Genomic DNA, 17,397 nt, shown 5'->3' on the forward strand with positions numbered 1-17,397 from the left:
CTTCAATGAAAGACCTAAAAGAAATTAAATGACCGTCTTATAGCATGAGGAAGGAAAGGCCGAAGAGAACATGTACTGTACTGTACTAATGAGAATTACGTAGAAAAAGAAAAAGGCTATGAAACCTCACATATAAAAAGGATCCTATGGTTAGGAGTGTTCATAAAAATCGAAAAAATCGAAAAAATCGAACCAAATCGAATATCAAATAAAACCGATCATAAATTTTTTTTTTCCGGAAAAGGTCCAAATATACCCATATGCTATAAAAAAAGGTTTACATATATCCCTCGTTATACTGAGTCCAAATATAGCCATGTCGTTATAAATTTGGTCCAAATGTACTTCTCTTCCGTTAAGTCTGGTCAAGGTGAACATCCAATCCTGCGTGACACTAACATTTGATGAGGTGGGTGTCACATGGCATGCCGCCTCAGCGCCCCTAACCATTTTTACCCTACCTTTGTATTTTTTTTTCACCACTAAAATTCCCTTCATCTCCACCACAATTGTCACAATTACCGCCATCATCGGCAATATTCTCAATATATTTGTTCTTAGAAGAGTATGAGGCTCGTGGTGATGGTAGTAAATCTTAATGTAAAACTTCTTTACACCAAAAATAACTCAAATCAGATCATGAATATCCTCCGGAAGTATAAGGTTTTGATATACTTACTGATTGTTCTTATGCAGGAGCGTACACAGAAATTTTTGTAAGCGGTGTTAAAATTTATAAAACAACGAGAATAATAATTTTAATTATCACACATTTAAATAAGAAATAGCATTAGTCTATTGATTTTGTTGAGTCTTAAGTTAGAAAAGGTCGTGAGTTCAATTCTACTTCATCACAATTTTTAACCATAGAAGTTCTCTCAAATATTTGCAAAAAATGTTTGCTAGTTGAGGCTCGAACCTTTGACCTCTTAAAATAAAATCAAGCACATAACCGACACACCAACAAACAATTTATGTTTGGTGTCATTATTTCCTACTTATTCATTTTCTCACAGTATTAATACATATATTTAGTAAATGTGCATCTGCTTCGTTAAAGGTGCATCCGCCCTGTTCTTATGTTCTGCAAATAAATGGTCAAAAAATTATGTAAGCACTAGAGTAAGACAATCTACATCTACTGATTAATCAGAGAGAAGGGCAAACAGCTATATTCATAGTCACCGAGGCCACCATTTGTTTTTTCTTTAATGTCATTTGCAAGATTTTTTACTTTTCTAGATCCAATACTTCCTCTTTAAAATGATTTCTGTCATTTGCACTGTCGGTATTTCTGGTGGACATATAGCCGAACTTGGAATGTTGCTGGTAGACTTCCAGATGAGGATCGTGAGATTGATGAGTGGCTTCCAGATGAGGATTTTGAGTTTGATGAGTGGCTTTGTATAAATTTAATATTGTTCATAGTGGCGGTAATGGTGACAATGGTGATGGAGAGAATCGGAAGAGAATTTTAGTTGTGAAAAAAAATAGAAGGGAGGGATAAAATAGGTAGGGGCACTGAGGTAGCATGTCATGTGACATTCATCACATCAAATTTTAGTGCCACGTAGGATTGGATATCTACATTGGCCAAACTTAATGGAAGAGGGATATATTTGAACCAATAGTATAACAACAAGGCTATATTTGGACTCAAAGTATAACATGGAGTATATTTAAAGTTTTTCTGATAATATAGGAATATATTTGGACCTTTTTCGTACTTTTTTTATTTGGTTTATTTTTGATTTTAAAAGCCAATTAAATTTGGTTTAGTGTCGTTTTTAATCAAAAAAATAATCGAAACCAAACCGACTATAGAAGTAGTTATTTAAAATTTATTATTACACCTATATAAACATATATTTTTATACAAAGTTTTTAAAATTTTATGGTACATGTTAATCGTTTGCAGTTTTAATATATTTCTTTGCTATTTTAATAATCTAGTTTGCACATTCTAGTTTGATTGGTAGTTTTCTTTTGCTAAGTACATGAATCTCTTTCTTGTTAAAAATAATTTATTTTTAATTGTCACGACCCATTTTCGTAAGAGGTCATGATGGCGCCCAACACTATTGTCAGGCAAGCCAACACGGAAATATAAATAAGTGTTCATTTTACTTTGGCAAAATAAGTACTACCATTTCTAAACTTGAAGTTAAAAACAGGTGATAATTAGTAAAGTACCCAAAAATAATTATACAGTTACCAAAAGAATAGTCTACTAATGTGTGTGCCAAGATCTGGTGTCACAAGTTGTGGGCAACTAGTAAAATATACAAAAGAATAATTCTATCCTACTGTCCGAAATAGAATAGACAACCAAAAAGTAAAGGAATACCCCATCAAGCTGTTGAACGACACAAGAAGGGAGCAGCTCACCGTGGAAGTCTCGGACTATGATCACGGATGCGCACCATACTGATAGCCAGATGGACATGCCTCAGATCCTGTACAATTAAGTATAGAAGTGTAGTTGAGTACATAAACAATATGTATCCAGTAAGTATCCTGTTTAATCTCGAAGAAGTAGAGATGAGAGGTAGATTTGATATTACTAGGGTCAAATAATATGAGAGAGAATTTATACTAAGCATAAATAATACAAATAATTAGCAGTTTATAGCAAGGAATAACAGGTCCTTTTCTAGATAATATCACAGTTGACCATTTACATTTCAAGGCATATAACAAAGTTCAGTTCACAGAAAATACTGAGTAAAAGCATGCGCAAGTAGTGCCAAGGTCTTACAGCCCTATTCAATATAAAAGTAAATTGTGCACTGCCGAGGGTTGAATGACACGAACCATAGTTGCATCTATTACCCCGCTCGCGAATCAAACATGCTACGCGGTCAAATGTAAATAAACACAACAACAAGCAGACAAGGATGTATACCTGGGGAGCAATTACTCACAGAAATATCAACTTTTCTTTAAAAAAAAGCCAAGAAAGATAATGTTCCTCTTACTAGTCTCATTCACCATAATCAATATGATTTAAACAATCCAAATTAAACATAAAGTTACAAGAATATTACATAGAGCATGCTTTTGGGTCATAGACTACCCGGACTTAGCATAATAGTAGCTACCCACGGACTCTCGTCACCTAGTGCGTACGTAGCCCCCACATTTAGTAGCAAATTATTCAATTAATACACCTATGGGGACAATTCCCTCTTACAAGGTTAGAAAGGAGACTTACCTCACTTCAATGTATACTTCCAATACCAAGAACAAGCCCAAACCCTCAATTTGGAGCCGAACGATCCAAAACTAGTTAAATGAGGTTGAAATTAGTCAATACAAGCTCACAAGATCGCATTCTAACTATTTAAGCAATTTCTCAACCTTAAACACAAGTTTCCTAAAATTCGACCCCCGGCCCACGTGCCCGGATTCCGAAATTTTTCGAAGAAAGTTGTTCTTTATAACGTAAGGATCAATAATATATGACTTCTACTTCATTTCATGACCAATTTCGTGGTAAAATCTAAGTTTTATCAAAACCCTAGGTTTTGCTCTAATCCGTTGATTTTTCCTAATCTCTAAGTGTTAATCTACCCAAACTCAAGTATTAAACTTAGAAATAAGGGGGATGAGCTTACCTCAAGATGCTAGGTGGAAATCTCCTCTCAAGAGCTCCAAAAACACCCAATACACGAGTGCAAAATGGGCAAAAATGGTTGGAGCCCGTATTAAATGAAGCTCACTGCTTCAGTGATTTCCGCATCTGCGGTTCTGGGCTGCACCTGTACCCACCGCATCTGCGGAAAGGAGCCGCTTCTGCCGCAGGGCTGCATCTGCGAGATGCAAGCTGCATTTGCGGCCTTGGGCCTGGCCTGGCTTGGCCGCATCTGCGAGAGGTGGACTGCTTCTGCGGTCTCGCACCTGCGGCTAACCAACCGCAGGTGCAGTTATGACTGCAACCTGAAGCTTCAGCTCTTGCCAAATTTTCCAACTTCACTCGAGCCTCGTCTGATTGACGCTCGGGGCTCCCAGGCCCCACCCGAACATACCAACAAGTCTGAAATCTTGAAATAAACTCATTCGAACCCTCGGAACGCCCGAACCAACGCTAAATCTAAGAATCACCCCCTAAAAACAATTGATTCAAACTTATGAACTTCAAGTTTTTAAATTCACTTCTAACATGCCGAAACGTACTTATACTACTCGGATTGACACCAAATTTTGCGGACAAGTCTTAAATGTTATATTGGACCTGTACCGGGCTCCGAAACCAATATATGAGCCTGATACCAACGTGATCAATCATTATTTAGTTTCTTTAAATCCTTAGAATTTCCATTTAACAATTTCTAATAAAAATTCATTACTCGTGCTAGGGACATTTGATTCCGGGTATACGGCTAGGTCCCATATTTTCCTACGGACCCTCCGGGACCATCAAAACACAAATCTGAATCTGTTTGATAAAAAGTTGACCAAAGTCAAACTTAGCCTTTTAGGAAAATCTTAAGGAATCAAATGAGCCTATTTCAATCCAAACTCTTCCAAATCCCGAACCAACCATCCCCACAGGTCGTAAATTAGTTTAAGCAATAACGAAAAGTTTTATTTAATGGATCGGGGTTCTAAAAAGCAAAACGACCAGTCAGGTCATTATATTCTCCACCTCTTAAACAAATGTTCGTCCTCGAACGGGCATAGAAAAGTACCTGAGGTGCTGAATAAATGTGGATATCTGTTCTGCATGTCCTCCTCGGACTCCCAGGTCGCCTCCTCGACTGGTTGGCCCCTCCACTGGACCCTCACCATAGAAATCCTTTTGGACCTCAACTGGCGATCCTGTCTATCAATAATGGAAACTGGATCCTCCTCATAACCCAAACTCTCATCCAGCTGAACAGTACTAAAATCTAACACATGGGACAAGCCGGCATGATACCTCCGAAGCATCGATACATGGAAAACCGGATGAACTCTCGATAAGCTGAGGGGTAAAGCAAGCTCTTAAGCAACCTCCCCAACTAGCCTCAACACCTCAAAGGGGCCAATGGATTTTGGGCTCAACTTGATCTTCTTCCCGAACCTCATAATACCTTTCATTGGCGAGACTTTCAAGAGGACCTTCTCGCCAACCATGAATGATACATCACGCGCCTTCTAATTCGCGTAACTCTTCTGTTTAGACTGAGCTGTGTGAAGCCTCTCCTGAATCAACTTTACCTTGTCCAAGGAATTTTGCACCAAGTCTGTACCGTATAACATAGCCTCACCATGCTCAAACCACCCGATAGAAGAACGACACCGTCGACCATATAAATCCTCAAATGCAACCATCTCTATGCTGGACCGATAGTTGTTGTTGTAAGAAAACTCTGCCAAGGGTAAGAACTCATCCCACTGTCCTCCAAAGTCAATCACACATGCTCTAAGCATGTCCTCCAAGATATGTCCTCTCCTACTGCCCATCTGTCTGAGCTAAGCTCTTCATGGGTCCCCAACTCACTCTAAATATCTCTCTAGAAATGGGCAGTGAACTAAGGGCCTCTATCTGATATGATGGAAATAGGCACACCGTGCAACCTGACTATCTCCCGAATGTAAATCTGAGCATACCTCTCTGAAATATAAGTAGTCGCCATTGGAATGAAGTGGGCCGACTTGGTCAGCCTGTCAATAATGACCCACACTGTGTCATACTTCTGCAAAGTCCGCGGCAACCCAACTACGAATCCATAGTAATGCGTTCCCACTTCCACTCTAGTATCGGCATCTACTGAAGTAGGCCACCCCGGCCTCTGGTGTTCGTACTTGACCTGCTGGCAATTCAAATACCTAGCCACATACTCCACTATGTCTTTCTTCATCCTCTGCCACCGATAATGTTGTCTCAAGTCACGATACATCTTTGTAGCACTTGGATGAATGGAATACCATTAACTGTGTGCATCCTCTAGAATCCTCTCCCTCAGACCATCAACATTAGGAACACATAGGGGACCCTGGAGTCGTAAAACACCATTATCGCCAATTAAAACCTCCTTGGCACCTCCCTGTAGCACTGTCTCTCTAATAACCGCCAAATGTGAATCATCGAACTATCGGGCCTTGATCTGCCCCAATAATGAAGACTGAGCAATAACACACGCAAGAACTTGGCTAGGCTCTAAAATATACAACCTCACAAGTCTGTTAGCCAAGGACTGAATGTCCAAAGCTAGTGGCCTCTCCTATGCTAGAATAAATGTCAAGATACCCATACTCTCTACTTTCCTGCTTAAGGCATCCCCGACCACATTTGCCTTGCCCGGATGATAAATAATGGTGATGTCATAATCTTTCATTAATTCAACCCACCTGCGCTGCCTCAAATTAAGATCCCTCTGCTTGAACAAATGCTGTAAGCTGCGATGATCAGTATAAACCTCACATGACACCCCATACAGATAATGCCTCCAAATCTTAAGAGCGTGAACAATCTCGGCCAACTCTAGATCGTGCACCGGATAATTCTTCTCATGAATCTTCAGCTGACGTGGCGCATATGCAATAACTCACCCCTCCTGCATCAATACACATCCCAATCCAACACGTGAAGCATCGCAATATACCATATACATCCCCAAACCGAAAGGCAATACAAGAACTGGTGTCGTAGTCAAAGCTGTCTTGAGCTTCTGAAAGCTCTCCTCACAATCGTCGGACTAACGGAAAGGAGCACCCTTCTGGGTCAATCTGGTCAGAGGTGATGCAATAGATGGAAAGCCCTGTACGAATCGTCTGTAATAGCCTGCTAACCCCAGGAAACTCCTGATCTCGGTCACGGAAGTAGGACGTGGTCAACTCTGAACTGCCTCAATCTTCTTGGGATCTACCTTATTACCCTCTAACACAACATGCCCCAAAAATGCCACTGACTCTAGCCCAAACTCACATTTGGAGAACTTAGCATATAGCTTCTGCTCTTGCAAGGTATGAAGCACTACTCTCAAATGTTGCTCGTGCTCCCCCAGGCTCCGCGAGTATATCAAGATGTTATCAATGAAGACGATGATAAAGGAATCAATATAAGGTTTGAACACCCTGTTCATCAAGTCCATAAATGATGCAGGGGCATTAGTCAAGCCAAGGACATTACCAAAAATTCATAATGGCCATACCTAGTCCGGAATGCAGTCTTCAGAACATACGAGTCCCGAATCTTCAGCTGATGATACCCTGACCTCAAGTCGATCTTAGAGAACACCCTAGAACCCTGCAAGTGGTCAAACAAATCTTTGATATGAGGTAATGGGTACTTGTTCTTGATGGTGGCTTTGTTCAACTGGCGGTAATCAATGCACATCCGCATAGTCCCATCCTTCTTCTTCACAAATAACGCTTGTGCACCCCAAGGTAATATACTGGGTCTAACAAACCCTTTTGCTAACAACTCCCCAAGCTGCTTCTTCAGCTATGTAGGAGCCATACGGTACGGTGGGATAGATATAGGCTGGGTGCCTGGAGCCAAATAAATACAGAAATTAATATCGCAATCTGGTGGCATGCCAGGAAGATCAGAAGGAAACACATCGGCGAACTCCCGAACTATTGGAACTGAATCAATCGTCGGAGACTCTGCGGTGGTGTCCCGAATATAAGCTAGATAAGCCAAACACCCCTTCTCGACCATATGCCGAGCCTTTAGAAAAGAGATAACCTAACTAGATGTATCCACTGTGGAACCCTTCCACTCCAATCTTGGCAACCCTGGCATTGCTAATGTAACAGTCTTGGCATGAAAATCTAGGACGGCGTGATATAAAGATAACCAATCCATGCCCAGGATAATCTCAAAGCCGATCATATCGAGCAATAAGAGATCCGCTCTAGTCTCAAAACCACAGAATGTGACCACACAAGACCGGTAGATCCAATCCACAACCACAGAATCGCCCACAGAAGTGGACACATGAACATGAGTGCCCAACTGCTCAGGAGAAATAACTAGGAAACGAGCAAACAGAGATGATACATATGAATAGGTAGACCCTGGATCAAATAATACCGAATCATCTCTACCGCCGATGGAAATAATACCTGTGATGATGGCATCTGAGGCCAATGCATCTGGCCTAGCCAGAAGGGCATAGAATGTGGCTAGAGCGCTGATTGACTGGCCTCCACCTGACTGAGCAGTAACTGGCTAACCTCTCCCTGACTGGCCTCTACCTCTAGGACGACCTCTACCCATCTGTCCCCCGCCTCTAGGAGGATGGGCAACCGGTGCTGGAATCATGGGCTGCTGACCATGCTGTACTGCCTTGCCCCAAAGTCTGGGGCAGGTCCTCTTCATATGACCCTGATCTCCACACTCGTAGCACCCTCTCAGCACCATATCCTGCTGCCCTGAAGTTTGAGCCTGATGACCTGAATATCCACTAGAAGAACCTTGAATGGCTGGTGGGCGATATGAACTCTCTGGCATGGCACTGAAGTAAACACTGGAAGAACCCTGATGACCAGAATACCCGCCGGAGAAACCCTGAATAGCTGGTGGACGGTAAGAACTCTCCAGCTTCGCACTGAAATAAGGCCTTATTGGAGCACCTCGGGGAGGTGGTGGTGGTGCTGAATACGGGGGCCTGCTAGGATGACCCCTCCCAAAGTGACCTCTACCCCTAGCTGGGGAACCTCTGAACTCTCCAGAAAATTGGGCCCTCTTATCCTGTAGAATCTTCTCTCTACCCCTCTGGCGATAACCCTCAATCCTGCAAGCAATCTCTACCACTAGCTGATACTCAGGACCCATCTCCACCTCTCGGGACATGCTAGCTCGAAGACTGGGGTGCAACCCCACAATAAATCTCTGCACTCTCTCTACATCCGTAGGAAGTATCATGAGTGCATGGCGAGACAACTCAGAGAACCTCGCCTCATAATCGGTCACGCACATCTGACCCGCTCAAGCTACTCAAACTGATACTGCAGCTCCTCCCTCTTAGAGGGTGGAATGTACATGTCCAAGAATAACTGTGTGAACTGACCTCAAGTGATGGGAGGGGAACCTGCTGGCCTGCCAAGAATAAAAGACTGCCACCATCTACAGGCCCTGCCCTCAAGCTGAAAAGTAGTGAAGTCAACCCCGTGTGACTCCAATATCCTCATGTTGTGCAGTCTATCCCTACACCTATCTATGAAGTCCTGGGCATCCTCATGATGCTCATCCCCGAAAATAGGAGGGTGAAGTCTAGTCCATCTATCCAACAACTTCTGCGGGTGGCCATCCGCAGCTGGTCTGGGCTGGGGTGCCACTGTAGCAACTGCCTGGGACCCATCTGCGGGTAGTGCACCCAGAGTCTGATACACTGCAGCTGCATGACCAGGAGCCTGAGCAGTAGGGGTTTGTGCTCCCCTTCCTACATGTGATGTAGCTGGGTCCGCTAGAAATAAACCAACCTGAGTCATGGAATCCATGAACTGTAGCATACGGCTCATGATCTCCTGGAAACTCGGTGCTATCATAAAGTTCGCCGGGGTAGGCTCAGCTGCGGGTACCTCGCCCTGCTCCTCGATGATAGGATCTCCTGCAGGATCAGCTAGTGGCGCTATTGGAACAGCTCTAGGGTACCCTCATCCCCTACCTCGGGCCAGTGCCCTCCCCCGGCTTCTACCTCGGCCTCTAGCAACGGGGGGAGCAACTCCTCCTGGGTCTGGGACATCAGTCGTGTGTGCTCTCACCATCTATAAGAGAATAGAAAAGGGAAATTTAGTATACCAACCACTGCACGATAGGAAATGAATAAAGAGTAGTTTTCCTAACACCCTATAGCCTCTCGAAGATAAATACATACGTCTTCGTACCGATCCGCAAGACTCTAATAGGTTTGCCCGTGACTTATGAGACCTACGTGAACCTAGTACTCTGATATCATATTGTCACGACCTATTTCCGTTATAGGTCATGATGGTGCCCAATACCATTGTCAGTCAAGCCAACGCGGAAATATAAATAAGTGTTCATTTTACTTTGCCAAAATAAGTACTACCATTTCTAAACTTAAAGTTAAAAATAGGTGATAATCAGTAAAGTACCCAAAAATAATTATACAGTTCCCAAAAGAATAGTCTACTAACGTGTGTGCCAAGATCTGGTGTCACAAGTTGTGAGCAACTAGTAGAATATACAAAAGAATAAATCTATCCTACTGTCCGAAATAGAATAGACATCCAAAAAGTAAAGGAAGACCCCATCAAGCTGTTGAACGGCACAGGAAGGGAGCAGCTCACTGTGGAAGTCTCGGACTATGATCAGGGATACGCACCAGTCTGATAGCCAGATGTACCTGCCTCATATCCTGTACAATTAAGTACAGAAGTGTAGTACGAGTACATAAATAATATGTACCCAGTAAGTATCCCGTCTAATCTCGAAGAAGTAGAGACGAGAGGTTGACTTGATACTTACTAGCGTCAAATAATATGAGAAAAAATTTATACTAAGTATGGATAGTACAAATAATTAGCAGTTTATAGCAAGGAATAACAGGACCTTTTCTAGATAATATCATAGTTGGCCATTTACATTTCAAGGCATATAACAAAGTTCAGTTAACAGAAAATACTGAGTAAAAGCATGCGCAAGTAGTGACAAGGTCTTACGGCCCTATTCAATATAAAAGTAAATTGTGCACTGCCGAGGGTCGAACGGCACGAACAATAGATGCATCTATTACCCCGCTCGCGAATCAAACATGCTACGCGGTCAAATGTAAATAAACACAACAACAAGCAGACAAGGATGTATACCTGGGGAGCAATTACTCACAGAAATATCAACTTTTCTTTAAAAAAAAGCCAAGAAAGATAATGTTCCTCTTACTAGTCTCATTCACCATAATAAATATGATTTAAACAATCCAAATTAAACATAAAGTTACAAGAATATTACATAGAGCATGCTTTTGGGTCGTAGACTACCCGGACTTAGCATAATAGTAGCTACGCACGGACTCTCGTCACCTAGTGCGTACGTAGGCCCCGTATTTAGTAGCAAATTATTCAATTATTACACCTATGGGGACAATTCCCTCTTACAAGGTTAGAAAGGAGACTTACCTCACTTCAATGTATACTTTCAATACCAAGAACGAGCCCAAACCCTCAATTTGGAGCCGAACGATCCAAAACTAGTTAAATGAGGTAGAAATTAGTCAATACAAGCTCACAAGAATTCTAACTATTTAAACAATTTCTCAACCTTAAACACAAGTTTCCTAAAATTCGACCCCGGGCCCACGTGCCCGGATTCCGAAATTTTTCGAAGAAAGTTGTTCTTTATAACCTTAGAATCAATAATATATGACTTCTACTTCATTTCATGACCAATTTCGTGGTAAAATCTAAGTTTTATCAAAACCCTAGGTTTTGCTCTAATCCCTTGATTTTTCCTAATCTTTAAGTGTTAATCTACCCAAAACTCAAGTATTAAACTTAGAAATAAGGGGGATGAGCTTACCTCAAGATGCTAGGTGGAAATCTCCTCTCAAGAGCTCCAAAACACCCAATACACGAGTGCAAAATGGGCAAAAATGGTTGGAGCCCGTATTAAATGAAGCTCACTGCTTCAGCGATTTCCGCATCTGCGGTTCTGGGCTGCACCTGCACCCACCACATCTGCGGAAAGGAGCCGCTTCTGCCGTTGGGCTGCATCTGCGAGATGCAAGCCGCATTTGCGGCTCCGCTTCTGCGGCCTTGGGCCTGGCCTGGCTTGGCCGCATCTGCGAGAGGTGGAATGCTTTTGCGGTCTCACACCTGCGGCTGACCAACCGCAGGTGCGGTTATGATAGCAACCTGAAGCTTCAGCTCTTCCCAAATTTTCCAACTTCACTCGAGCCTCGTTCGATTGACACTCGGGGTTCCCGAGCCCCGTCCGAACATACCGACAAGTCTGAAATCATGAAACGGACTTGCTCGAATCCTCGGAACGCCTGAAATAACACTAAATCTAAGAATCACCCCCTAAAACCAATTGATTCAAACTTATAAACTTCAAGTTCTGAAATTCACTTTTAACGTGCCGAAATGTACTTATACTACTCGGATTGACACCAAATTTTGCGGGCAAGTCTTAAATGTTATATTGGGCCTGTTTGGCTTCGGAACCAACATACGAGCCTGATACCAATATGATCAATCATTATTTAGTTTCTTTAAATTCTTAGAATTTCAGTTTAACAATTTCTAATAAAAATTCATTACTCGGGCTAGGGACCTCGGAATTCGATTCCGGGCATACGCCCAGGTCCCATATTTTTCTACTGACCATCTGGGACCGTCAAAACATAAATCCGTATCCGTTTGATAAAAATGTTGGCCAAAGTCAAACTTAGCCTTTTAGGAAAATCTTAAGGAATCAAATGAGCCTATTTCAATCCAAACTCTTCCAAATCCCGAACCAACCATCCCCGCAGGTCGTAAATTAGTTTAAGCAAGTGTGGAAAGTTTTATTTAAGGAAACAGAGTTCTAAAAAGCAAAACGACCAGTCAGGTCATTACATTAATTGAGTCATTAAATTATTCATCACTATTTGACTCATTATCATTAATATATCTTAGTAAATGATAGATTTCTCAAAAAGCAATTGGTTTGGTAGTATTACATTAAAAGTATAGTCGCCGAAATATGTGTTTGGTAGTATATGTCTCATATTTAAGAAAAAACTGATAAATAACCGAAAAAAATAAAAAATCGACATAAACTGAATCGGTTAAAAACCAATTTAAGACTAGTCTGAAATCATGAAACGGACTCGCTCGAACCCCCGAAACGCCTGAAATAATGCTAAATCTAAGAATCACCCCCTAAAACCAATTGATTCAAACTTATGAACTTCAAGTTCTTAAATTCACTTCTAACGTGTCGAAACATACTTATACTACTCGGATTGACACCAAATTTTGTGGGCAAGTCTTAAATGTTATATTGGACCTGTATGGCTCCGGAATCAACATACGAGCCCGATACCAACGTGATCAATCATTATTTAATTTCTTTGAATCCTTAGAATTTCAGTTTAACAATTTCTAATAAAAATTTATTACTCGGGCTAGGGACCTCAGAATTCGATTCCGGGCATACGCCCAGGTCCCATATTTTCCTACGGACCATCTGGGACCGTCAAAACACAAATCCGGATCCGTTTGATAAAAATATTGACCAAAGTCAAACTTAGCCTTTTAGGAAAATTTTAAGGAATCAAATGAGCCTATTTCAATCCAAACTCTTCCAAATCCCGAACCAACCATCCCCGCAGGTCGTAAATTAGTTCAAGCAAGTGTGAAAAGTTTTATTTAAGGAAACGGGGTTCTAAAAAGCAAAACGACCAGTCAGGTCGTTACATTAATTGAGTCCTTAAATTATTCATCACTATTTGACTCAGTTATCATCAATATATCTTAGTAAATGATAGATTTCTCAAAGAGAAATTGGTTTGGTAGTATTACATTAAAAGTATAGTCGCTGAAATTTGTGTTTGGTAGTATATGTCTCCTATTTAAGAAAAAACCGATAAATAACCGAAAAAACTAAAAATCGACATAAACTGAATCGGTTAAAAATCAATTTATTTGGTTTGGTTTGGTTACAATATTTGAAAAACCAACTTACTCGATTTGATTTTTTTTTAGGAAAAAAATGATCCAAACCAAACCATGAACACCGTAGATATATGTAGAGGTATTCTTTCTTATGGTGGGCTTTCCTTTTAGGGGTACTACAAAATACTGGCCGGTCTAGTAACAGTTGGAAGAGCATTCCTTTTCTGTTTGCTTAACATGCCCACGCGCTTTATTTCATACCTTACAAAGCGTGCAAACTCAATCAGCCATTTCAACTTAATTTTGCCTCTCATGCATTGTCAATCCAAGTCCAAGGATATAGAGAACATCGGAACAAATACTAGTACAGTGTCATTCTGATAATTGACAAGGTGAAGATGATTTTTGCCTAGGCCACTATTCTCTAGAAGAGCAGCTTTCCGTCATAAAAACAAATATAAAAGAAAAAGAAACAATGAATAGCATCATATATGCAAAAATTGAGATGCAATGGGATTACACGAACTCCTTGCTCTTATTTAGAGTTCTCGAATTTGAGTTTTACAAATAAAGGATGCTTTTAAAAAGATTTTTAGTGACACCATTTGGTACGAATCAGAATTAATCGAGATAAGATGCCATATAAACTCGTTACTAGATAAGCACAGGAATACAATAATTAAATATACAAATAGTAGCAAAGGCAGGGTTGTAGCATGGTTTGTTTTTAACTGTTATATATGCACTTTACAAAGCTTTCCCTGTTCCTGTACCTAATCAGGGGCCGATATAGAGTATGGTTCCCGATTTATCTGAATTCAGTATTTTCGCCGATGAATATAAATTTGTGTGTAAAAATTCATTAAAATTGTAGCAAATGATAGGTCTGAACCCATAACTTTAAAATACAATAGGCTCAATGGTAAAACCTTAAAAGTTGAATCCACATAATCAAAATCTTGGATCCGCCTCGGCCCTTACTGTAGTCTACAAATTTATCTCTGTGGATTTGCAAACAGCATTCTTAAGGTATTTCGAAGTTTTGCTTCATACATGAGCTGACAATTTGTACTTTTGCCTCCCTAGCCTAGTAGTAGTGTTTAAGGAAACGAGTCTGGAACCAAAATGTGGTTCTTTTGGCCTCAAAGTACATAAATAGGTGGTAAAAAAAAATTACATTTTTATATATAGCGCCATAATACATGACGCTATACAGTAACAGTAACGACACCGTTAATGTATAGCGCCGGGTATTGTGGCGCTATACTGTAAATTCTGACATGCCCAGGTATTGTGGCGCTATACTTCTTTTTCCTGGCTCCACCAATAATTCCTGACTTCAATAATTCAAAAGCGTATAGTGCCAACTTTTTGGGCGTTATATATATATATATATATATATATATATATATATATATATATATATATATATATATATATATATATATATATATATATAAATTTTCCGGCTAACCATTTCCTATATAAAGAGGTTAGGATTGTATAAAAATTCATTCAAAATTTTTTTAACTCTTGTTGAAACGTTTATTGTTCTTAAATTCTCCAACATTTTTTCATTATGTCTGAAGAGCGTAGGATAAGAGTTTCATTATATTGGGGGGGGGGAGGTGAGGTTGTGATGGAGAATAACTCTGTGGGCTACAGTTTACCTGCTCAGTGTCATGTTAAATTGCCACTTACAATAGAGTACGATAAATTGATATCGTTGTTATGCAAAAAACTGAGTGTGAGGAAACGTTCAGTGATACTTAAAGTAACCGGAAGATATCCGTATTCTGTCACTCCGCAAAGGGTTGATTTTTACTCGGAGTTTAACATCGACGATGATGAAACTTTGAGTGATTTTCTGAGGACTCCGGACGAATGCCGGGAATTTCTTGTAATCACAATGTTGGAGATGTACATGAAGGTCGAAGACGTTCCAAAAAACGAGGTTGTGCGTAGCAGAGATAACCCCCAGTCATCGGGTGGTTATTCTGGAGCAATTTTTGTCGGACAGGTTCCGGATGAAAGAGTTTTCCTTGATTTAAACTTATCACCGCCGACGAATGAGCAGCGAGAAAATAATTTATACCCTGCTTTCCATAATTCACAAGACGAGTGGTAAACTTTAATTTTCATTTGTGTTAATTATGTATATTTTTGGCGTATTGAATTTGTATTAACGCTCATATATTTAATAGGGGATACCGGCCGGATATGAATTTTACAAGTGGCCCATCCGGTAGTCATCACTTAATTGAAAACGTCCATCATGAAATTTCATCACATTACGACTTGTAAGTGAAGAGATATAGCCATATGGAAATCATTTATTAATTCAGTAGCTTATATTTTTGTTGGTTGTGCCGTAAAAACGAGCAAGTTGAACCACCCGTACTCACTCAATTGACCGAAAACGACGTATTACATCGGGATCTGGCAGATGCATAGAGTGAGGAACAGAACAGTGATTACGATAATAATGCCGATAAATCCGGAGACGAGACACCCTTTTTTCGTGAGGATGGTGATGAGCAGGATGAGGAGGAAGGACACTGAGCAGGTAAACTGTAGCTCACGGAGTTATTCTCCATCATAACCTCACCCTCCCCCCAATATAATAAAACTCTTATTCTACGCTCTTCAGACATGATGAAAAAATGCTGGAGAATTTAAGAACAATAAACGTTTCAACAAGAGTCAAAAAATTTTTTTGAATGAATTTCTATACAATCCTAACCTCTTTATATAGGAAATGGCTAGCCGAGATTTTATATATATATATATATATATATATATATATATATATATATATATATATATATATATATATATATATATATATATAGCGCCCAAAAAGTTGGCACTATACGCTTTTGAATTATTGAAGTCAGGAATTATTGGTGGGGCCAGGAAAAAGAAGTATAGCGCCACTATACCTGGCGCTATACATTAATGATGTATGTATAGCGCCAGGTATTGTGGCGCTATACCTGGGCGTGTCAGATTTTACAGTATAGCGCCACAATACCTGGCGCTATACATTAACGGTGTCGTCACTGTTACTGTATTATGGCGCTATATATAAAAATATAATTTTTTTTACCACCTATTTGTGTACTTTGAGTCCAAAAGAACCACATTTTGGTTCCGGACTCTAAGGAAACAGTGTCATGGCAGTCTGACAAAGACTTATATCTTAAATTGCTTCATATTTATTAATCCTATTTGGAGTAATTTTCTTTAAGCAAAAACATATTATACATAATTATTTATTTAACACATCTAGTCGTTTGGTCATACGTGCATATATACATATTACATTTGTAGTTGAATGTTTGGTTGATAGGTAATTAATACACTAAATTATTGATAAGACCATCAAGATTTTTACCATAAACAGCCTTTAACACTGCCTCTAATCAAAGTATCAAAAGGGTGAGGACTTCTTCTCTAGACTTTGATGCAGAAGGAAAGGAAAGAACAAACTGGCAATCAAGGATCATAATAATTGATGTGACCAGTGGTGAAATCAAAAAATTTAATACAGATATTATTTACCTATGCAATATAATTTTTCGGCAAAAGATGTTCTAACCGATATATCGCCTACTATAATGATGTCGTGAAGACTTTATGCAAGGCAGTTTTTATAAGCCAAAAAATAACTCTTGAATTATTTGATGTAAAAATCTTGAAAGGCGTTTGAGGTAATTGACATACAGTCCAAAAAAAAAAATTGACATAGAGTCACTTTCTAATAATTGAGGAGAAAGGGTAACGAGGTTGCAATTTTCTGCTCACACCATGCCCCTACTTGCTAACACTTACAGATAA

At 40.0% G+C, this 17,397-nt stretch overlaps 1 protein-coding gene across 1 annotated transcript; it reads right to left on the bottom strand.

The window, feature by feature from the left end:
* Positions 1-7,678: 7,678 nt before the first annotated feature.
* LOC138883731 (uncharacterized) lies at positions 7,679-8,914 on the bottom strand. The gene is made up of 2 exons (XM_070164438.1): positions 8,170-8,914; positions 7,679-8,088 (listed from the first exon to the last, which is right to left on the bottom strand). Exons 1-2 carry the CDS (start codon positions 8,912-8,914, stop codon positions 7,679-7,681), a joined length of 1,155 nt encoding a protein of 384 aa, XP_070020539.1.
* Between the last annotated feature and the right edge of the window lie 8,483 nt (positions 8,915-17,397).

Source organism: Nicotiana sylvestris, chromosome 12, assembly GCF_000393655.2.
Source record: "Nicotiana sylvestris chromosome 12, ASM39365v2, whole genome shotgun sequence".
Lineage (NCBI taxonomy): Eukaryota > Viridiplantae > Streptophyta > Magnoliopsida > Solanales > Solanaceae > Nicotiana > Nicotiana sylvestris.

Excerpts from the sequence above, each read along its gene's own strand:
- LOC138883731 (XM_070164438.1), bottom strand. The coding sequence starts at position 8,914 with ATGTGCGTGACCGATTATGAGGCGAGGTTCTCTGAGTTGTCTCGCCAT. Across the intron at positions 8,089-8,169 it reads TAGAGGCCAGTCAGGGAGAG|ATGCATTGGCCTCAGATGCC; the intron begins GTTAGCCAGTTA and ends TGGCTAGGCCAG.